This window comes from Magnolia sinica, chromosome 3 (assembly GCF_029962835.1).
Source record: "Magnolia sinica isolate HGM2019 chromosome 3, MsV1, whole genome shotgun sequence".
Classification (NCBI taxonomy): domain Eukaryota; kingdom Viridiplantae; phylum Streptophyta; class Magnoliopsida; order Magnoliales; family Magnoliaceae; genus Magnolia; species Magnolia sinica.
Window position 1 is genome coordinate 90,441,985 of NC_080575.1, and position 23,502 is coordinate 90,465,486.

Below are 23,502 nucleotides of genomic sequence, written 5' to 3' on the forward strand. Positions count from 1 at the left end.
ACCATTCCTTAATATTTGTACAGAATACCATTCAGGTTTTAAAGCTTGTACAACATACCATTCCTTAACATACCAGTTCATGGGATTTCACGTAATCGTAGCCAAGATGAAAAATGGCAAATGTAGATTAATGATATCTAGATGGATATCTAGATGCTTCACAAAGATTTCAGTCAGGAAAATGAGAAGAAAACCTTCGTACTTCAGTTCTTCGTTCCAAGAGAGTATAGGGTTAGAAGCACCTCTTTTTTCATTAAGGGGAGTGAAAGCAACGCTGAAAGCAATGCAGTGAAAAGAGTATGTGAAAAGGAGGGGTATCTTCTTGAGAAATTTATGACTGTGGACCCCACCTTTTATCCAATTGTTTTTATGAAACAATACAAACTTTGTTTTGCAACTTAGACCTACACGTGCGGAGGCTGAATTTCAGGACGAAAATACCCCTCCTTTTTAGTTTGTCCCACTCAATTTCTAGTTTGGCCGTTCATTTTCCAGTTTGGGCTGCTCAATTTCCAGTTTGTCCCGCTCAATTTTCAGTTTGGCCAGCTCATTTTCCAGTATGGCCTGCTCATTTCCTGTTTCCGTCATTCTGGCATTGTGCTCAATTTTCAGTTTGTCCCGTTCAATTTTCAGTTTGTCCCGTTCAATTTTCAGTTTGTCCTGCTCAATTTCTGGTCAATTCGCTTCACTTCACGATCATTTCCATGCATTTCACGGTCATTCCCGGCGATTCCGTGTTGATTCACGGTCATTTCCATGCATTTCATGGTCAATTCCCTTCACTTCACGGTCATTTCCATGCATTTCACGGTCAATTTGCTCCACTTCACGATCATTTCCATGCATTTCACGGTCAATCCCGGCGATTTCATGTTGATTCACGGTCATTTCCATGCATTTCACGGTCAATTCCAATGATTCCGTTTCATTTCACGGTCATTTCCATCCATTTCACGGTCAATTCCCTTCACTTCACGGTCATTTCCATGCATTTCACGGTCAATTCCCTTCACTTCACTATTATTTCCATGCATTTTTTTCTAAACAAACAAGCTAAAATATAGGACTACTCCATTACAAGTCGTATTTTGTATCAAACAATTTATTTGGGAGAGGAAAATCCAACATATCTTGTTAGCTTGAGGGGAAGCATTGGAATTTCCTTTGCCTTCAACACAAATGATCTGCACTCAATTATAATTAATTTATAAGGAACTTATATATTAATCGGGTTTGTGGTGGGTCAGGCAACCCAAGACCTCAATCCAAGCTCAACCCAAGTTTTATCAGGTTGGTATTTGTATGGCCCAACCCCAAGACCAAACTCGATACATCCTGCCCAAGCCCAACCCAATGTCGAGTCAACCACAGGTTGGTCGAGTTGAGCCACCCAACTTTTAGCCCTAAAATCATATATGGTACGTCAAGTAACTAAATTTGTTTTAGAAGATATTCTTGTTATATGAATAAAGAAAGAAATGAAAAAAAGAGAATTTTTTTTTATATGCTCATATATACATATTTATATAAACATGTGTTAGAGAAAAATGTAGGTAGAATAAAATTCTCCATGTAAAAAAAAAAAAAGAAAAAAAAGAAAAGAAAAGAAGAAATGATGGATATGGATACGGTTATAATCCGTAGCCATAGAATTCCGCGATTGTTAACCAATTGGGACAGCGACTTGCGGTGGAATCGCGGGAGCTGCAATTGTTTGCAGAGCTGCGTCTATAGCTACGGTTATAATCCGTAGCCAGAGAAAACCGTAGCTATAGGTTGCCATTTTTTTTTTAGTTTTTTTTTGCTGTTATAATCCCCACCGCCTTTTGTGGGTCCCATCATGAGGTCTGTGTTATATCCAAACCATCCATATATTTGGCGACCTCCTAAGATAGATCTAACTATCAAGTAGACCACACTATAAAAGGCATTGGGGAATTGAACGTCTACCATTGAAACCCTTTTAAGGGGTTGTAGAAGTTTTGGATCATTATGAAATTTGTTTTTCTTCTTCACCCAGGTCTTTGTGACCCTATGAATGAACTTAGATGGGGAGGATTTCTCACAGACATCGCAGTGGGCCCCCAAAAAGTTTTTAATGGTCGACACTCATTCAACACTTTTTCCTGTAACGTGGTACACTTGAGATTTGGATATACCTCATTTTTGGTCTCATATCATAAAATGATGTGGAAAAATATATGGACGGCATGGATGAAAAGCATACATCATGGTGGGGCCCACAGACCACCGACCATCCGCCATTGGCTAGTAGCAGGGGGAGTACCCAATCCATTTCCGTGAAAGGAGGGATATTTTCGTCCTGAAATTCGTAATCTGCACGTGCAGGTCTAAGTTGCAAAACAAAGTTTTTCTTTCATAAAACACAGCTGGATAAAAGGTGGGGTCCACAGTCCTAAATTTCTCTTTATTATTCTCCGCATGCAAAAGTTATGGTATGCTATAGCTTCATGGCGTGCTTGTATGACCACGACCATATGGTCCACACCAAATGCTTATCTCAGTGATCCAAACTATAAAAAACCACTACCTATATACAAATGTTGTGTGTGGTCTACTTTTAGGACCAATGCTAACAAGTTATGCTTGGACCACGATCAATTTGAGGATGTGTTGGATATGATTAATCATTATACATGAAAATATGTAGAGTTCAAGGTCTTGATTACATCTATCTTGTCTCGCTTTTCTATACCATCGTGTAAACAATTAAAGCAGGCATAACTAGACACATGCATCAATGTTTGGTGGAGGTTCACATGTTCTAAAAAGGAATTTATTAGTTTCAGATAAAATATCTTATGGCTCAAATCTTAGGGATCGGAAGTTTATCAAGTAGTTTTTGAGTCCAACACTCAAAAGTTTTAAAAGGTTTCATAAATGTTTTGAATCATCAAACTCTTGTTATATTCATTAAGATGATTTTGATCATGCTTGATAATAAAACGATGGCATAGAGATATGGAGGTTCACTAGTTAGTTTGCATATTTGATGGATGACCATATTAGTGGAAGGATTATATCAAATATGATGTACACAAAAAGGTATGATTTAGATATCTAATGTAGCGGGGTGAATGAAATAATATAGGGTGACAGCATATCATAATTAGTGCTTTTCCTTAAAACCTCATATTCCTCCTTATATATGAATCATATCCCAGAGGAAAACGAGCAAATAGTGTGAGAGGGCTTATACGTCCACCCCCCAATGTCACCTGCAGGAGAGAGAGAGATCATTCTCTCATTCTATTCCTTAATCACGCATTGGTCCGCCCGTGAATGACTTTGTGCGACTTCCCTTAATCCTACTTCAAGGGCCGACGTGTTCCATATTTGTAGGATAATATCTTGACCCTAAATTTTATAACTGTCGACTTTAAAATTTGAATTTTAAAAATAATTAATTTCACCACATTGAAAAAAGTCATAACACCATGCATGTGCCCTCATCCATGTTCAAGAGTATAGAGCATGCCTTGCATGCCACCGTTAGCCTCCAAGCACTATACATGTTCATGTCACATGACATGAGGAGCGCAAATGACACAGTCCATCTTTGAGCTCTCTAATTAATTGTTTGGTAGGCCGCGAACAAGACAACTAGCCTAAGACACAGTGGCTTGGATAGTCCATCTAAAGCAGCAACCTAACCTAAGCAATTATCGGAACACATCCTTGTTTCCATTCGCAATAGACAATCCTACAATGATAGTGTTTGTCATAGCTGAATGTGGCTTTAATCGAACCAAATGCCTTGTGACTCCAGGCAGCTTTAGGCACCAAGTAAACCTAGATATCGAGTACCGTGTGGACTATGCCCTCTATCCAACCATCAATTATGAAGAATCAGACAATTTGTAAAGGGGATCGTTCATCATTATAATAAGCTCTTTTTGCCTTTGTAGTAAAAAGCACTTCTAATTAAGTGCGTGATAGTTTATACAGTTCAATGATAAGGTAATATAGATTAAAAGAAAAAAAAAAAGATTGGAGCCAATAATATCATTGTATGTTCAGCTACAATCAGCTTAAAAGATACATAAAATAAAAATAAAAAGGATAACTAGGGACAATCTATTCATCGTTAGGCAAAATATCAAGCATCATAGGCAGGATAATCGTCATGCATGAATGTTTAGTTTCTCTTTGATTAGACGAGATGATCACTGTGAGCAACAATCTGAGCATCCCATGACTGAGCTCCGTTAAGCGAGACAACCATGGCTCGTGGGAATGGACGGTGGACAGATCTTCGCCGGTTTGTTCATCACATGGCTAAGCTTTGTAGGCGAGACAATTGTGGTTAGACGGCAATCTGCTCAATATTGCTCGAAGCTATATTCCATAGGCAAGGTAGTTGTGGTCAATAACTACCTGTTTAGGGCTCCAGATTTTGCTTCATAGATGAAATTGTTGTGATTTAAGTATTTATACATGCTTGACCGGGCTTCATTAGGCTAGACAACCATGATTAGACAATGATTCGTTGGTCGGTCCCACGGTACGAAAAACAAACTATAATAAAAAGATAAAACCTCTCTTTTAACGCACATCTTTTAAAGATGGACCATTAGACTGAGTTTAAACATCACGGTGGCCCCCTAGGAAGGTTTCAACGGTGGGTGTCATTATCATCGCTGTTTCTTGTGTGTGGTCTACCCGAGCTTTGGATCTGCCTCAGTTTTGGGCTCATATTCTAAAATGATATGAAAAAAAGGATGGACGGCGTGGATAAAACTCACACATCACGGTGGGCCCCACAGAATCCGTCCAGGCAGGAGGCAGGACGCAATCCGCTTCCGAAACTAACGAAGATTAATTCATTTCTCGACGGTCCAATATCAGTCTCCGTCATAATTACCAACGGGTCCAATATCAGTATCCATCATAATTATCAACGGACTTCCCTAACAGCCAAACTCCTGGAACTGCAAAAACCCCCACAAAAAAGCCCCTAACGTTTCCTTTATTCCCCAAAATGCCCCTTGACTCCGACCCTCCAGCGCCTTCCACCCACAGAAACAGGTTTTTCCCATCTCCTTCCTTTACCACCCAATCAAATCTCCGTTCCAAAACCCTAACCCGAAACCCCAAAAATCTCACGTCCTTCCCTTCTCCCAGCAGAACTCCAAAATCCTACATCTCCCCGTCCCGATCGCAGACTTTCGCCTCGAGTCGGAGCTTCTCATCCTCACCGTCGATCCCTCGAAGAAACGCCAGGTATGCTGGAATCCATCGGAAGGTCGATTCTGCTTCTCAGTATGAGAAATCATCAAAACCGGACGTCTCAGAGGTCGTTACTGGCAAGATGACGGACGTCAGGAAGGCGTTGAAGGGTTTTAAGGTTGGGCGATCGAATGTTCGATGGAACTTGGCGCTGTCGGTGGTGGTGAGTTGGAATTCACAGAAAATTTTGATTTTTTTTTTGTTAAATTCGCATCTTTTGCCATTTCAGAAATGATTATACTTATGTTTCTATGTTGCTTGATTGGTTGATCCTGCAGGTTTACGTTATTTTTTGTGTGGTAATTAACTAATTATGTAGGAGAAATGCTCCAGTGCTTGTGCTCGTACTTGCATTATAACACCTAGACAGTCCAATCCATTGATCTACACTGTTCAGTAGGTCAAACGCTTATTTCATGGGCTACCATGAATACATAACACTCATCTGACAATGTTAACCATTTATATCAATTGCCTTAAAAGTTGACTGTCAAAATCAACGCTTATTCCATGGACCATCATGAATTGCTTATGATTCTAAAGAATCACTTTTTGTTGGATGCAGATTTCCTGCAAAAGCCTCTCGCATGAAGATCCTGCGCTGGAAACCTAGGTGGGGCCTACTGTGATGTTTGCGAGAAATTTGATCCATCCATCCATTTTGTGAGCTCATTTTAGGACTTGAGACCAAAACTGAGAAGGATCCAAGACTCAAGTGGGCCGCACTAAAGGAAAAGGTGGGTAGGGAAATTCCTACCATTGAAACCTCCTTGGGGCCTATGGTGATGTTTACATTCCATCCATACCGTTCATAACGTCATTCCTACCGAGATGAACTGAAAAAACAAATATTAGCCTGATTCAAAACTTCTGTGGCCCCACGAATATTTCAATTGCGGACGTTCAATCCTCACGTTTTCGGCCTACTTGAGTATTGGATCTGACTCATTTTTGGCCCCATGTCCTAAAATGATCCACAAACATCACGGTGGGCCCCACCTAGGTTTCGAGCTCAGGAACTTCTTGCGAAAGGCTTTTGCAGGAAATCCACGTCCCTTTTTGTTAGGCAAACATAACCATTGTATCCATGGCTTGGAAAAAGGATGGCTATAGAAAATAAGGCCAAATTAAGGATGGATTGGAACATTTGGTAAGTGTTATTTTGCATGGTAGCCTATGAAATGCGTTTTGAACTTCATGGACAGTTCAGATCAACCGATTGAACCGCCCAAATGAACCGATGCAACTAGGAGCACTATGACTTATTAATTTATTTATTTTCACATATAAATTTGAAATTCTCTTTATTAATTTGTCTGAATCATCCATGGCTTGGAAAAAGGATGGCCACAGAAAAATACACCCAAATTAAGGATGGATTAGATCGTCTGATCGGTGTGAGTTTTGCATGGTAGCCCGTGAAATGTGTTCTGAGCTTATTGCACAGTTCAGATCAATCAATTGAATTGTCCAAGTAAACTGATGCAACTAGGAGCACTATAACTTATATTGCTCTGAGAGCACTGGAGCATTTCTCATCATGTAATTTCTATGGACCTTTATCTTAGATATTTAATCACTCTCCGTTTTAATCGTGCAAATGCACTTACTAATTTATTTATTTTCACATATTATTTTGAAATCTGTGCTAGTGGCAACGGCAAGCAAGGATTCTTGAACATTCTTGCATTATGTTGTGAACTGTTTATTTATTCCTTGAATGTCACATGCAGTATGCATGTGTTTAGGATGAATATTACTGAGCAAATCCAGTCACTGCATGGGTGTTCTGTGGACAATTGCGGTGCAATGGTTTCACTAGGTGGGTCCTGCCGCTTAGCCACCCCATCATTGATCTAGATATTGACGGTAGAAAAAAAATGGAAACTGTTAGCAGTAAGTGAGACATGTTACCTGTCCATGAATCAGATGAGCATGATGATCCAATTCATATGACTTGACTGCAGACAGACCAGACAGTGATCTGCCTGCAGTGTTGCTTGCTTCATGAATGGACTGGATCTTTGACTGCTACACCATGTTCAGATTGAATCAGTGCCCCGGATAAGGAAGTTAGTACGTACACTCGACTGGCGTGTCAACGGGCCAGGTTTGATCCTGGTTGTGATCAGCTTGAGGCCCAGTCGTTTAATCGTTGGGCTGGAAATTAGGGACAGCCCAGCCCAGGCCATTTAATTATTGGTGTGAAATCCAGGTCCAGCACAAGACTTGGCCCTGACACCAATAGTCAGGCATGAACCTGGGCTTGACCAGCCCTTGATAGAAAATGTTGCTCCACACCTAGTCCTTGAAAGTGCCCTGGTTTGTCAATTAGCGTGAGTGTTGAGTCAGCAAGTCAAGTGAGCCCCACAGGAAGATCATTCAAGCGTCTGCCTCAACTGGATGTGTGCTACGAACTCATTAAAGGTAAATTAAGCCTCACATCCCATGTCCCAAAAACACCCAGGTATATAAAAACCTTAAAATGAGTAGAACAACATAGGTGTTTGAGTATGAAAACTTATCTTGCAAAACAAGAAAATGTCTAAGTTTTCAACCTTTCTCGATATATCGATATCACATTGATGTGATCAAACACCTGTTATCGATGTCCTCAAAAAGTACTCGATATCATCGAATTGAGGTTATCTTGTGTCCAACAACCAACTTGATCCTGGACAACATTCTCGATGAATCGATGGACTCTTCGATATCATCAAAATTCAAATACCGATAACATCGAGACCAGGGTGTCCCATATCTGTTACATAACGGCCGTATCAGCCGATACATAGTGGTAACGGCCGACACCATTACGCGATACGGGGTCGAAAAGGGCACCCCCCCGATTCTGTGACCATAACGGCTGTTACAGGGCCGTTATGGGCCATAACGGCCATTACGACCCCCGTAACGGCTATTATGGGCCTAAAGAAAATAGGAAAAAAAAATATACCTTTTTTTTTGTTTCTTTCTTTTCTTCTTCTTCTTCTTCTTCTTCTCGGAAGCCGCAACCATTCTTCCTCTTCTTCTTCTTCTTCTCTCTCTCTCTCTCTCTCTCTCTCTCTCTTCTTTCCCTCTTTCTTTTCGGTTTCCCTCTCTCTCTCTCTCTCTCTTCTTTTTCATTTCGGTATTGAAAACAGCCACGCACTTTAAATCTGTTTTTTAACGTGTTCTGCAGTGCACGCTGAACAGTGCACTTGCACATTTTGTTTTGTTTTTTTTGTTTTTTTGTTTTTTTACGCGCACACACACCACCCCACACTCACGTCATAGTGGAATTTCACCACCTATGGGTACTTGAACCCTCAACCAGGTTTTGAAACTCCTAAGAGTCTACCACTGGACTAAGAGTAAGGACCCCGCAGTTTTGTTACATGGGCCCGCCTTAATTTATGTGTAGTATATCCATGCCGTCCACTATAATGTTTATTTTCCATCGAACCTGTTGATAAAGGTCACATAAACTTTGACCTTGATGAAGGGATAACACAAATAGTAGCTTGATCAAAAAAATTAAAAAATGTCTTAAGAAATTTTTAATGGTGGGAATTAAATCCTTATTTTGTGGTTCACTTAAGATTTGGATCAGCCTCATTTTTTGGACCAAGCCCTAAAATTAGTTGGCAAAAAGGATGGCCCACATGGATATACAACAAATGCATTGAGGTAGGCCCCACTTTTAAAGGAATACTCACTAGTGGTCCACCAAAGATTTAGATCTACCTGAATTTTTGGATCATGCCTTAAAATGAGTTGGCAAAACAGATTGATGGCATTGATATACAAATACATCGAGGTGGCCCACCTGGCTCACTAGTGGTTCTCTTGAGATCTGGATTTACCTTTTTTTAATTTTTTCCAATTGTTTTTTGAAATAAGACCATTTGATATTTTTCATTTTTCATTGTCGAATAAATGTCCACCCGAGCTTTGGATCTGCCTCATTTTTGGGCTCATACCCTAAAATTATTTGGCAAAATGGATGGACGGTGTGGATATAACACATTCATCACGGTGGGGCCCAAAAAACTTTGACACTCGTGTGCTACACTTCACAAACTGAGTCTCACCTAATTCGGGCCCTTAAAAAATTGAATACAAGACATGTATTAACTTAAAATTTGCCAATTAAATTATGAACTGTAGTTGCTAACTCACAATGCCAAAATCAAATTGTTTGAATAGTTTTAATTGTTAATTTATGGACGCTTATTTTTTAAAATAGGGCCTTTTGATTTTTTTCATGATTCACTATCCAATAAATGTCCACCAATTTATAAGTGGGATAATGCCAATAAATTGCATGAATTTGAGGCTGATTTGGGGCATGGATTGGTCCTCCAAGTCAGCCCCAAATTGGCAACTCCATCTACTTGAATTTAATTTCATTTTTTAAAAGAACTATTGGGAGAAATGATATCAAATTGTTAAGTATATAAATTATATATTTAGAAAATTAAATATATGAATTTTGTAGTCAAATTCAGGTTATCTGGTTCATAAATTCATCAGACAGTCCGATACAACTTCTCACCAAAGAGTGGACCGTTACACCACCATAAACATGTTCCAATTTATAAATGAATGCATATTTGGAATGCTTAGAATATTCCGGATTTAATTCATATTTTTTCATATTTTTTTGGCAAAAAAAATAAAATTGCACCATTATGGGGCGTTATGCCCCCATATCGCCGTTACACCCCCCGTATCCATATCAGTATCGGAGGGCACCGTTATGCTAACCGATACTGATACATGATACCTTGATCGAGACAGCTCGATATAATCGAATTCTGGCTAGTTTGTATCCAGCGTGCTGATAAGGCAAAACTCATATTTGTCGATAACTCAAAGCTAGCCTCGATTCCATTGGAAATCAAATTCCGATGATATCAAGGGACCTTCGATGTTATCGAATTTGGACTAAACTAATCCAGCGAGCTCAATAGGAAAATCCTCTGGAAATGACCGAGGAATCGATGATGTCTCGATATGATCGTATTTTAAATATCGATGAAATCAATATATGCTCGATATCATCGAAATGGATCAAAGATTGTCCAGCAAGCTCTTTTGAAAATCATGTGGAAATGATCGATGTATCGAACAGATTGTCAATGAAATCGGAATTCAAACTCCAATGACATCGACGCACGATCGATGACATCGATCCTCAAGCACAAAGTTTCAGGTATATATTTCAGTGGAGTTTGTATCATCGAACCTTGCTTCGGTAGCATCGAAAGTATACGTTCGATGATATCGAAGCAGGCCTAATGATATTGAACTCAGTCAGAATCTGACATCTTTATTACTGTTGGAACTTTTTGTCTATTTAAGGAGAGCTTGTTCTTGGTTGCTGCATTGAGAAAAAGAGAGAGAGCTTTGAGAGTGTAGCTACATATCATCTAACCTAAGCCCTTTTTCTCATGGGAGTTCATTCCTCAATCCACTCTCTTCATTGACATTCATTAGAGTGGATTGGTGAATGAACTTCCGCATTCAAGGATCTTCCAGCTATCACCTTAATGGCAAATCATTGAGCTGGGATCCCTTGAATGCCTAAGATCTTGGAATTACTCTGTCTCTTCAATGATTATCATTTAATAGAGTAATTACCAACATAACCTTGACCCAACCCGTCGCCATACATCGGAGCATCATCAATGTTGCGGTTTAAGGGAGCTGAAGATTATTCGTTATCAAAGGAGGAGATCTTCATCAATGTGCTTAATGGGGCTCATCTACTTATCTGTAAGTCATTAGAGTCCAGAGACCCTGCTGATCATTCCTTTGTGTAGGATTGGGTCACAGGTGATTCTCACCCCTTTCAAGTCCTCATAGGAGGCCTCCGACGGGAGAGTACGTGTGGGTGCTGTGTGTTGACCCTTGCTCTTTTAGAGCATAAACTTAGGTCCTTAGTGTAGGTCCTAGGCTTGTGTGGCCTAAAAGTTAGGTTCCTTGTGTGGATCCTTTGCTCTTGTGTAGGGCATAAAACTTAGGTGCTGTATGTTGACCTTTGCTCTTGTGTAGGGCATAAACTTTAGGTTCCTTGTGTGGATCCTTGGCCTATGTGGCCTAAAACCCTTGGTTCCTTGTGTGGATCCTTTGCTCGTGTGTAGAGCATAAAACCCAGGTGCTGTGTGTTGACCCTTGCTCCTGTGTGGGGCATAAACTTGTGTCTCGTGGAGACATGCCTAGGTTCCTTGTGTAGGTCCTAGAGTCAACCTTGTGTAGGTTATGAAGGTTCGAGGTGAACCTGATTTAAAACCTCCGTTAGTGAGATCCGGTACACTCAAGGGTTGAGTGCGTCCGCCGGAAGTGGAGTAGGCACGTAGCTGAACCACTATAAACGACAGTGTTTGGGATTGATATTTTCGCCTTACTATTTGTGCTTACTTTGAATGTTCTCATAAAGCATACTAAAATGATGATTTAGAACTGATAAGAATCACATCCCACACGCACACACAGTCACATCGTTCATTCATTATAGACTAAGATTGCATACTGTTTAAATACTGAATAGTCTTATGATTGGATTCTCTATTTGGCTTGGAAGCCATTAGAGTTAAATTGGGGTCATCTTGATAATTGTTTGTTAAATCAGGATTATGATAATAGGATTTTAAATCATCATAAAATTTTATAAAGTCCTATTCACCCCCCTCTAGGACACTTTGACCTATTCCTACTTCTACTAGTGCGGTCATTACCGCAATTTCAGTCCTGGCCCTATCCTGCTTGTTAATTGAACCTGAATTCGGGCCTAGGCCCAACACATGGGCCTAATCTCCAGGCCCAGAGCTAGCAAGTATCGGGTAAGACTATGAAAGCCCAATGGGCCAATCAGCCTGTTGTATACTATCAACTGAAAAGTGTAAACCTGTTACATTTGCTGTATTATTTCATGGTTTGCTTGGAGTGATTTGTTGCAATGACAGCATGTTTTTTGCTAACACTTTGTCTTTGGTTGGTTGCAGCTTATGGTCACATGTTTATCTTCTCTGCTACACAAAAACTTCACTTTACAAAACCAGGTCAAGGGCTTACAGGTAAAAATTACAACAGTTAAATGGTTTCCTCTTTTGGTACTATGATATTTAGTTTGAAAATAGGGGCAACACCCTTAAATGATAATGATGATGATGGCGGTGGTGACGACGACAATGGCAATGATAGACGACCTACGCACAATGGATACTTTGCTTTAAAAAAAAGAAGAAGTCATGTTGGACATGTCTCTCTTTTGTTAGTTTTCTTAGTAGTCTTGCATGCATTTCATATATACTTCTGCATATCTGCATATCAAAAGTATGCAAAAGTGTATTCCCTCCCCACTGTAGCTTCCATTTGGTTTGTACACCATGAAAATGAATGGGTAGACCATTAGAAACACAAAGGAGCATTTGCTCACATTTATCCAGTAAAAGTTACTAAATGGATGCACAGCATCATTTCATTAGCATCATTTTCTTGTCGTTGTGCATCCATTTCATGAGTGAGCGTAGGGAATGGCATCACTGACATATTCCTATGGAATAATATTTACATTATAATGGATTATTTCAATAATAATACATCATATGGATGTGGCATTTTGGGGGGTTTTGGAGCGACTATGCTTGACTGCATACATCTCTATGCAAGTTACAGCGTTCAACAGGTCATAACAAGATCTCATGAATGACTACTGGACGCCTGTTTCATGAAAACTGCATAGTTCTGTTGCAATTCCAGCTGATATTTTCTGGGACCCAAATCAGATGCTAGGATGTAATATTATAAAGTTGCTAAACAGATGATGCAGACCCTCCTTTGTTTCATAGGTGGGCGAACTTGACATTAATACATATCCTTAAACAAGCACTATCTCTGAAACATCATGTATTCCATGACCATGGGAGAATATGCCCATGTGAGACTATCCAAAAGTAACAGACTTACACACACATGCACACACTAGTACTTGATACATATTTAATATGTAAGATGAGATACATATCTTGACTCTTGTACAATTAGTGAGACTATCCAAAAGTAACAGACTTACGCACACATGCACACACTAGTACTTGTTACATATTTAATATGTAAGATGAGATACATATCTTTACTCTTGTACAATTACTTAAGTGACCATGTCTAACTGAAGCGTCCAAGTGGCAATGGTCCATGAACTCTACACTTTGGTAACTTGATTTTCCATTGACAGGACCAACTTTTGGAGCTTAACACGAGGCTGCAAGCATGTAGTTTGATGGATCCCAAGGATATTGTCAACATTGTAGCACAAGACAGTGTTGATGCATCTAACAGAAGTTTAAAGAATTCTGCTCTGTTTGTCTCACTTGCATTTTTAGCTGTCCCTCTCCTTATTTTCAAGTATTTTGATTATGTTTCAAGCTTGAGGAGGTCATCAGAAAATAACAAAAATTCAGAAGAACTTTCTCTAAACAAGCAGCTAGCATATCGAGTTGATGTCTTCTTATCAGTTCGTCCATATTCTAAGCCTTTGGCTTTGCTGCTTGCAACGTTATTGCTTATTTGTCTTGGTGGGCTGGCATTGTATGGCGTGACTGATGATAACGTTGCAGATTGCCTGTGGTTATCATGGACATATGTAGCAGATTCTGGCAACCATGCTAACTCTGAGGGATTTGGTCCAAAGCTGGTTTCAGTTTCCATCAGTTTTGGTGGGATGCTTATATTTGCTATGATGCTTGGACTCGTTTCTGATGCAATCTCAGAGAAATTTGATTCATTGAGGAAGGGAAAAAGTGAAGTGATAGAGAAAAATCATACATTGATTCTTGGGTGGAGTGACAAATTGGTATTAACCAACTCCTTTTACCCTGCTGAAGTTTATTTTCTATCTTGACAATGTCTTGGTTAGAAGAGAGATTGAAAAATGTATTATCTTGTCCTCTATCTCTGCATTCTCTCTCTCTTTCATTCTTCTTCCTACTCTATTTTTTTCTTCTTTTCTTATTGAAAATACTGGAATACTTGAGCAAGAATATTGATAACTAGAAATCGGAATGCATAACAAAGTGTTCAAATTTGGAGCTCCATTGAATATTTGCCTTAGTTTTGAATTAATTCTGGCTAGTCTCTCATCATGCTTGCGGGTTTTTCTTTTTCAATAGATTTGTTTCTCCTCGTTGCTGATGGGACAAAAGTATTAATAGACATCAAAATGCCTGACCTAGGAATCCATCCAATTGAGGAAACAATAAACTCTGTGAGAGACTGAAAGGGTAATTTATCCCTATCATGGTTGTCACTCTCTGGAGAATGAATAGCCAACTGTTGGTACGAAGGACTTCACTATATCTGAAAGCTGGATCTGTTGCCTAAAATTCCACCATCAAAGAAGGATTTTTCCGAACTTTGATATCTATCTTCAGATTGCAGAAGTTATCCTTCAAAAGTGTTCAACCTATTCTTACATTCTTTAATTATAAGACTTAGTGACTAGTCATATACACTATTTATACATTAAAGAACTGAACGATTGGAAGTTCAGAGTTTTTATGTGGTAGCTTCAGCATCCTGACGTAGGATCAAATGGTCAACGTTCCACATCTGCAAAGATCAAGATCCCCAAAAAGGGGAGATGTCACATGCATTACAGTTCAAGATGCAAAATCCCATATCCTATGATTTTTTGAATGTAAAGGGGGCCCTACATTATGCCATGGAGAAGCATACGTGTGGGGTGGGATGAAAGTACTCAAGGGAAAGTATCTAATGGGAATTAGCAGGAGGGTTAGGGAAAAGACTTGTAATTTGAAGGGAGTTCGGGAAAATAAGCAAGATTTTTTTTAATTTTTTTGAAAAATAAAAATAATGATTAGAAGAAAATAAGCAAGATATCTTTTTCTTTAGGAAAAAAGAGAAGCTAATTTTTGGAAAAAATGGAAGGGTTCTAAGTTCCAGAGAGTAAATTTGGAGGCCTTTTAGGGCTTGGTATCGGTTATTTTGTGGGTCCCACATGAATACTACTAGAGAGTTGCATGAGGTTTCATTTGGTTTTCATTAGCGGTACAATAACAGCTGAGATTATGTGATATCCGTGGCTGAGAGTTAAAATAGTCTTAGGGTTTGTTTTGAGGTATTTTTTTTTCAAGGTATTATAAGGTCTGAGATTAATCCAAATCAATGGCTGATATAGAAGTTTAAGTTGTAGGGATATGAGGGCTGTTTCACAGATTTGTGGGGATCATTGTTGGATGATTGAGAAAAAAGCAATATTGTTCTCTTTGAGAATGAGAAATGAAATGTGTGGTTCCCTTCTTCTCTTATTGTGACTAATTGATTCCATCCGAGTTAAATGGTATCAGATCATTTTTACTTTCAAGATCCTAGGGCCACAATTGGTTCTAGTTGAATTGAAGGAGTTGATATGAAGATCCGGCAGTCAGATTTGATCTTGATTGGCGATCAGACTTCCACATCAACTGGTATTAGTCCGATGCCAATCAAGGTGGAAACAAGGGTGGAAGAGTGAATAATCCTTGAGAGGGTTTTCATGGGAATATTCCGGAGCAGTACAAGGCAAGAATGGAATGCTTCAACTGTTTAGCAATTATATTTAGACCTTGTTGTGGCAGTTGACGAGAAACATGGGCATGATGAGTTTGTGTGGTCTAAGTGAGTCAATCATGAATCATGGCCCACCCTATCTGCCTCTGCGTCAGGGAACTGCATTTTGGGAGTCAAGTGAAAGGGAGGAATCAAACCTTAACCACATGATCATCTGTGAGAAGGCGATGGTGATTATGAGGTGGGCCCATAATAGATAATCTCAAATCAAAGTGGATTTACTTGAATTTAATAGGCAAGTTCACATCAAAGAATCCCTTCATTAGTTGGCAACAATAGAGAGGTTCTTTAACCACATGAAAATTCTCGATGAACGGAAGGTGAAATTGGTAGCCATCAAATTCAAGGGATACTTGTTGGCATGGTGGAAGCAACTTCAGATGCAATGGTTGTGGCAAGGAAAATGGAAGATCAAAACTTGGTATCGCATGAACTCTTTCAACAAAAATTCTTTCTGGAGATCACAAGCAACTTCTATTTCACAAATATTAATCATGCTGATGAGGTAACTGATATATTTAAGAGTATGCAGAAAGATTCTTTCGGTTACCCTCCCATGGCAATGTTGTAGAGACCAAATCTCAATTGGTTGCCAGATCTTAGGTGAATTGAGATTACCAATCTGAGGTTAAGTCTCCTTACACCAAGTTTGGACAGTTGCAGTTGTGGTAAAATTATCAATGAAATGGAAACTCAGCTTTAAGTGCATGAATGGTGGGGTGGTGATCTTTGATAAGGCAACCTCGAAACCTGTTAATTGAGGTGAATTTATAACTTGAGGCATCAGGTTTTAAAACAAGGGTGGAAAGACGACTTGAGCAAGTCATGTAATCACTGGTGCGAGTAGTGGTGATCATCGTCATAAAATCCATGAAGCAAATATACAAAATACTGGCAACAACTTCAATTGTTTAAAGTGAGGACAACCAGATCACAGGTCGGTCAGATGTGAATGTGGGGAAACATGGGGACATGAGATGACCTTCCCTCTTTTATTGTGCCTAAATCGGAAGTCATTGAGGGGGAGCATCTAGAAGATGGATAGTGTGAGAACAAAAATACAATAGTCACAATATCGGTATCATGTTATGTTTTGCACCCTTGGAATACAGATACATATAGGTTATTGCACATGATATATATCGTTTGTATTTGGTAATTTATTGCACTTTTTGGGAAACATGGGGAAACATTGGGAAATTGGTTGAATTTTTCAATGAAACTTTAGGGATTGTTAACAAAGACCTTAAGACACACTTTTAAATCATAACATTTCAAAAAAAGGTGCACATAAAAGGTTTCCTTTGCATAGGGTCTTAAGCTTTGTGTTGTCTGACTAAACTAATGCAAATATATTCAAATTGAATTCATAATATTTATAAATGTGAGAAGACATGTATGAAAACATAACCAATTCATTAAACACTCCTAAATACTTCAAAATTAGTCTCAATTGACAGCTGGTTCAAGGGGAATTTTGAAAAAAAAAAAATTTAATAAAATTTTTAATTAAAAATAATTTTTATTTTCAGAAATTTGACAAGGACTTAACAAATCAGTAGATTAGGCCTCATACATGCTTTGTTTCATGTTTGGAGTGCAACATTGCAAGCAATTTGGGAGAAATTGGGAAATTTGAATTTCTCCAATTTTCCCTAAATTGGGCCACCTACCCTCAAATCTGGAAATTAGAGTGTATGTGATGATTATTTCATCAAAAACTCCCAAGGGCCTGTTTGGATGATGGACTATTGTGGTAATGTGATGTAAAACTCACATCATTACTCCTTGTCTTTGATTGGATATTGCAGAATGTCAAATCACAGTAATCCTTCTGAATCACAACATCACATAGAATGGCGAACGTGTGTTGACGTGTCATAGTTTCGTAGGCCCCACCATGATGTATGGATCATATCCACGCTATTCATCCACCCACTAAGAGGTTAGAAGAGAGAAATCTTAAGAAAAATGAAAAAAAAAAAAGGTTTTTGGGAAGGGCAGTCTACGTTTTTGTGAGGTATTAACGATATCTGTCGATATTGATAAAAAGCTTTAGAAAAAGCGTCAATATCGTGCGACATATCGCGATATCGCCGATACTTTGCGATATCTTGCAATATTATCGCTAATATTCAAGAAAACTGGTTTTTTTTTTTCGTTATTACCCATTGATTTCGAATCGCTGATTTGTGATATCGATAATATTGGCCGATATTATCGATATTACAAACACTGCAAAAACAAGCAACAACTTCACATATTATGATAAGGATGAGTTTATAATGATTCTATGTCTTATGTGCATATCACATGCCATAGAGAAAACTGAAGATGATAAGAAGAAGCAGATCCAAGACATGGCAAAGAAACCTATGGATGAGATGGATGCAATTTTGGGTTGATGTGGGATCAATAGTGAAAGTGATACTACACTCGATTTCTAATCCATTTGAAAGGAAAACACAGAGGAAGTTGCATGGGTTGGTGCAGATGAATTAAAAGGTTGATGGAGACACGATCAAGGACTACGATGATTTAAACTCGAGTTCTATTCAATCGTGAGGGATTGATTTAGGAAATGGTGATGCAGGACATGGAAATTAAATATGATATGCAAGATTTCAGACTTTAGATTATACTAATTTAGAAACATTCACAAAAATTCCACATCCCACAAAGGCAAGCATTCAACAAGGGGGATCTACAAGGGTCCAAGCCTACACACGCTAGGGCTGGATCAATTAAAATTATAGACCAAACAATGATCAAAGGAGAGTAAATTCATCCATACATGCAAACGATTATTTCCCCAATCCAAGGGATTCACATGTTTCAATTCGGGAAACCCTAGGGTTGAAAAAGGGGAATAAAACTTGGGATTTAGGATAATCTAGGGTTAGGGTTAGGGAAATAGGGTGAGAAAGGAGTGAAATAGAGGAGATAAACGAACTTGAGGTGATCCACATGTGCGGACAGCGGCTGGGCCCAGACGCACTTGCATGGGATCCTGGCCGCACGTGTGTGGGGCCCACGAATCTGAAACGGCCAACTTGGGTCTGGTCGGCCAGGGGAGGTTTACCTTCACGCTAAATTTCGGGACGATCGGATGTCTGGTTTGTGCATGGTGCTCCGCCGAAGTTTCAGCCCTCCAGCAGGGCCTGATTCTGCAAATTTGCTGTAGAGGAAGGATTAGCTGCAAAAATGGATTGATTTGGAGATGGGATGGCTGTGGGAGATGATGAATATTGAGGGTAGGAGGTGGGGGCAATTTGAGATGGATGTGGCTTTGCACCACGGTAGTTAGCCCTTCGAAGAAGGGAGGGTTTTGCACCCAATTAGATTTCCACAACTCAGAGAATTAGAGATGCAGGAAAACATAGAATTTTATTCATAATCTTCAATGAGAAAAACCTACAAGGGGTTGCCTATTTATAAGAAAACCTCATACCTCAAAAGCCGTGTCATGTGCGCACACTATTACTTAGAGATGAAGTAACAAAAATAACAACTAATCAAAGCAATCTAAATCGTTCATGATGTTCCTAATAATGATAATAAGCAAAACTCAAAGTCCCTAGATCATCTAGGGTAGTGGGCCACGATCATGAGATCCAATGGTGGGATCCACTTGATGATCAGGTCCACTCCAAGGAACCAAAACATAGTCCTCTAACTAGGAGGCCCTCCCTGGAGTCATCATCGATGCAGATCAATGGTAGGGCCCTCCTTGCGTATGTGCGTCGGGGGGCGTGCTTGTGCGCGAGATGTCCCCATCAACTCTCCCCGACTGCGAAGATTTCGCCACTGGCGAAATAAAATTCCTGAACCGCTCCAAGATGTCAGGATCAACTCGTTGAAGCTCCTCCTCAGTGAGCCACATACTATTTGAAGCTGGGCATGACTTCCACTTAACTAGGTACTTTTGAAACCCACTGTTCGACGTTGTTATTATCTGATGGTCCAAAATATCCTCTATCTCCTCTCTGGGTGTGAAAAGGGAAGGTATGGGAGGTAGAGGCTGGGAAGAAGGGTCGGGAAGAGGCCATGGATCAAGGAAAAGGTCTGGGGAATCAGGATAGTTAGGTGAGAGGCTGAACAATGTATCAGAGGTTTCCTAAAATACAACTAGATTCTCCACATTGAATGTATAACTAATTCCCATGGAAGATGGAAGATCTACCACACACGCATTGAGACCGTTTCGTTTTATAATTTTGAATGGTCCAGCGCTATGCACGTGTAATTTACGAACGGCTCCTCGAGGGTACCGCTCTGGCCCGATGCGGACCATCACAGAGTCCCCTGCATGGAATTCCTTGATCATTTATGTTGGTCTGCAAAAATTTTGTAATGTTCATTACTAGTACTGATCTTTTGCATGATTTCTTGATGTAATGAATGAATGTGATGTGCAAAAGACTCTGCAAACTCTAATGGCCTATGGGACGGACATAGGGACAAAATCAGCAGGCTTCCTAGGTTTATATGTCCCAAATTGAATAGGAACAACATCATGTTGAAGTGATAAATTCCCTTGATATACATTGATACACCACACTCTGACAGCTTAAGCTTTTGGAGTGAATGGTTGTTTGACATGGTATCAGAGCATGTTCATGATCCTCTTTACATTTGGAAGGAAGAGGCTGATACATATCCAACTCATCCCACATACCCCGAAGCATCGAATAGCAGTCTTTTAAGGATCTGGAGTTTTGTTGAAACCGACCAATTTCTTGAATAAGTTGGAATACTCGTGAAAAATTCTGAGATTCCGAGAACATATCATGAAGCGTATCCCAAATGCCTTTAGTCGAGGATAAAAACATCACTGAGTGGCTAATCGAGGAATCCATGCTATTCAACAACCATGCAATAACTTTGATAATTCTCCTTTGTCCAAGACTTGTAGGTAACATCTGTAGAGCTTGGAGAATCATCCAAAATATACGACAACTTGTCACGGGCTCCTAAAAATACTTTTACAGATTGTGCCCATTGAAGATAGTTGTCACCATTCAACTTAATGGAGGTAATCTGCAAGGGGTTAGATTCAAGAGACCTTATGCCAAGAGATGAGGGCCCTTTGTCAGCCATAATAGAGTCCAAGAGAAATAAACCTATGCCAAGAGACCCCCTATGCCAAGAAAGATTGATTCAAACAACTCTATCTCACTCAATCTTTCAACATAACAAGAGATAAACCTCAAACAAATATCAATCATCCAAAATACCATGAAACGCAGTCAAATAGGGCCTGACCGAGTGAAAAACGGCCCAGCCGCACGCCCATTTGAGGTTAAAAACCTCTCAAACATTGATCTTAAGTAAAAAATCCACCATGGATAGCTTGAGAGGAAGATTTCGGTCCATCTTGAGCAAAGAAACCGAAGAAAAGCTTACCGATTTGAGGTAGATCGAAGAAAAACGGAATCTGGAACTGATTTTCGAATTTCTCTATTTCGCCCAAAATACCATGAAATGAGGTCCAATAAATTCTGAAAAAATCATGACAAATCTTCTAAAAAATACCATTAAGCTTTTGGAGTAAATGGTTGTTTGACATGGTATCAAAGCGGAAGGTCCTATGTGCGACTCTCGAGAGCAGCAAATATGCCTCGCTAATATATTATTCTCCCACGGGGGGTCAGGAAAATCAGGTCCGGCCCAGGGATCGGGAAATTAAGCCCGACCTATTTATGGTGTGAGTGTCTCTCCACCTTCGTCAATATGTTCCCGTGCGGAGTTCCCACCTCGCACGTGCGGGAGGGTGTTGAAGTGATAAATTCCCTTGATATACATTGATACACCACACTCTGACAGCTTAAGCTTTTGGAGTGAATGGTTGTTTGACACATCACACCAAAATGTGTCTTTATATGATCCAAACTGAATAGGAACAAGACAACGGTGCGAGACTGGAATGGAAGTTTCATCAACCCAAGACACTCTATAAGGTTGGGGATGGGGCTTCAAGCTTCAAGCCCAGACGGCTCACAGTGCCAGTTGATGCCACGTTGGCACAACTATCGTTATCCACGATCATCTTGCAGCTCTTATCATCACATTTTGTGTAAGTATTGGAGATGGTGTTGCGACACCAATCGTCAGTATTCTTTGTTTGTGCAAAGGCGCAATGCACAACTGCAAGGGTCACGGACTCTTGCACTCCCTCTTCCTCATCAATAGGGGTTTCTGCTGGCTCATATTCTTCCTCCTTACCGTCACTTTTTGGGGGCAGTATTTCTACTTGCCCCTTAACAAGGAACAGCTTGGTGCCCTCTTTCGTGCCACACTGGTGGGCAAAGTAACCAAACCCCTAACATCTAAAACACCTAGTCGCATTACTTCTGCGCGAGCTAGATCCGACAACTTCTTTACCCTTATCATCCCTGGGCCTAGACTGAGAACTACTGGAAGGCTTGTACTGACATCCAGTGCTAGGTTTATCCCCAGAAGGGTTGACCTTAGCGTCAGAATCACGAGACTCAAACCGCTTTCCCACAGATGCTTTGAGGTATTGCTCGACCTCAACAACTTGATACATCTGTTCAAGAGTGTCTATGTCCTTGGCGAACAATTCTCTCCTATTGTCAGAACGGAGGCCCATCTTAAATCGAGCAAGAGTGAGTACGGGATCCTCTTCAACTTCACATTGGGGCAAATACTCTTCGAACTTCTCAATGTATTCAGCCACACTCATGGAACCTTGTCGAAGAGACTGCCATTCCTCAACCAACCTCAAGTGATAAGAGAAAGGGAGGCACTTTTCCTTAAGAGTTTCTTTTATTTCTCCCCAATTGACTATTGGGGGATCCTTCGACCTTTCTTTCTTTCACTCCACAGTAGCTCAAAACCTCTTTGCTTGGCCCATAAGCTTCATCTTGGTAAATCGGACTCGATGAGCATTCAACATGTCATACCACTCAAAATAGTGGTCCATATCTGCTAACCAATTTAGAAAAGCTTTAAAGTCCAAGTAGCCATCAAACGTGGGGGCCTTTACTCTAACTCCCTTGAGGAGTTGCTCATTTGGGTCATAATGATCATGATGCCCCTCGCGGTGTGGGTGCACGGGTGCTCGCCCATGACCATTCCTTTGGCCACCCCCATTCCTTTGTCGGTACTCCTGACCACCTGCCTGAGATTGGGCATCTTCCCCCATGGCGGGGTTTGCCTGGGCGGAGGTCTCTAGTTGGGTAACGCGCACATTGATATGATACAAGCGTTGGTCAATACGTTGTTCTAAGTGCTTACCCAAAGACTCAAACTGCTGGGTTATGTTGTCATTGACTCTTGTAATTGCTCCATGTTTAGCGTGGGGTGCAAACCAAAACCACGACCAGTACGTGTGGACATACAACCACTCACTCAACTCAAAGACCCTCTAACGCAACTATATGCGTCTAAATGAGACTAAATGATCCTATAGGACTCTATATGAGGGAAACTACACAGCGCTACTAAAATTCTAGCAACATAACTGCCCAAATAGTTTGTTAACAGAAAATTTAGCCATGAAAATTGGGAAATTTCTGACAACAGAAAATTCAGCAGTCCATGTTGTGAATGATGGGTCCTAAACAACCCTATATGATGAGACTTGATGCAAAATAGACGTGAATAGACTAAACC

At 40.0% G+C, this 23,502-nt stretch overlaps 1 protein-coding gene across 6 annotated transcripts in view; it reads left to right on the forward strand.

The window, feature by feature from the left end:
• The first annotated feature begins 4,903 nt into the window (after positions 1-4,903).
• LOC131240206 (probable ion channel CASTOR) overlaps positions 4,904-23,502 on the forward strand; it is an 86,984-nt gene continuing 68,385 nt past the window's right edge. For 2 of the 6 annotated variants that reach the window (XM_058238321.1, XM_058238319.1), the window contains exons 1-3: positions 4,904-5,413; positions 12,240-12,311; positions 13,472-14,089. In XM_058238321.1, the coding sequence (XP_058094304.1) occupies positions 5,003-5,413; positions 12,240-12,311; positions 13,472-14,089 (1,101 nt within the window). In that variant the 5' untranslated portion in view covers positions 4,904-5,002. The remainder of the gene's footprint in view (positions 5,414-12,239; positions 12,312-13,471; positions 14,090-23,502) is intronic. The other 4 variants (XM_058238318.1, XM_058238320.1, XM_058238317.1 and 1 more) reach the window with 4 other exon arrangements.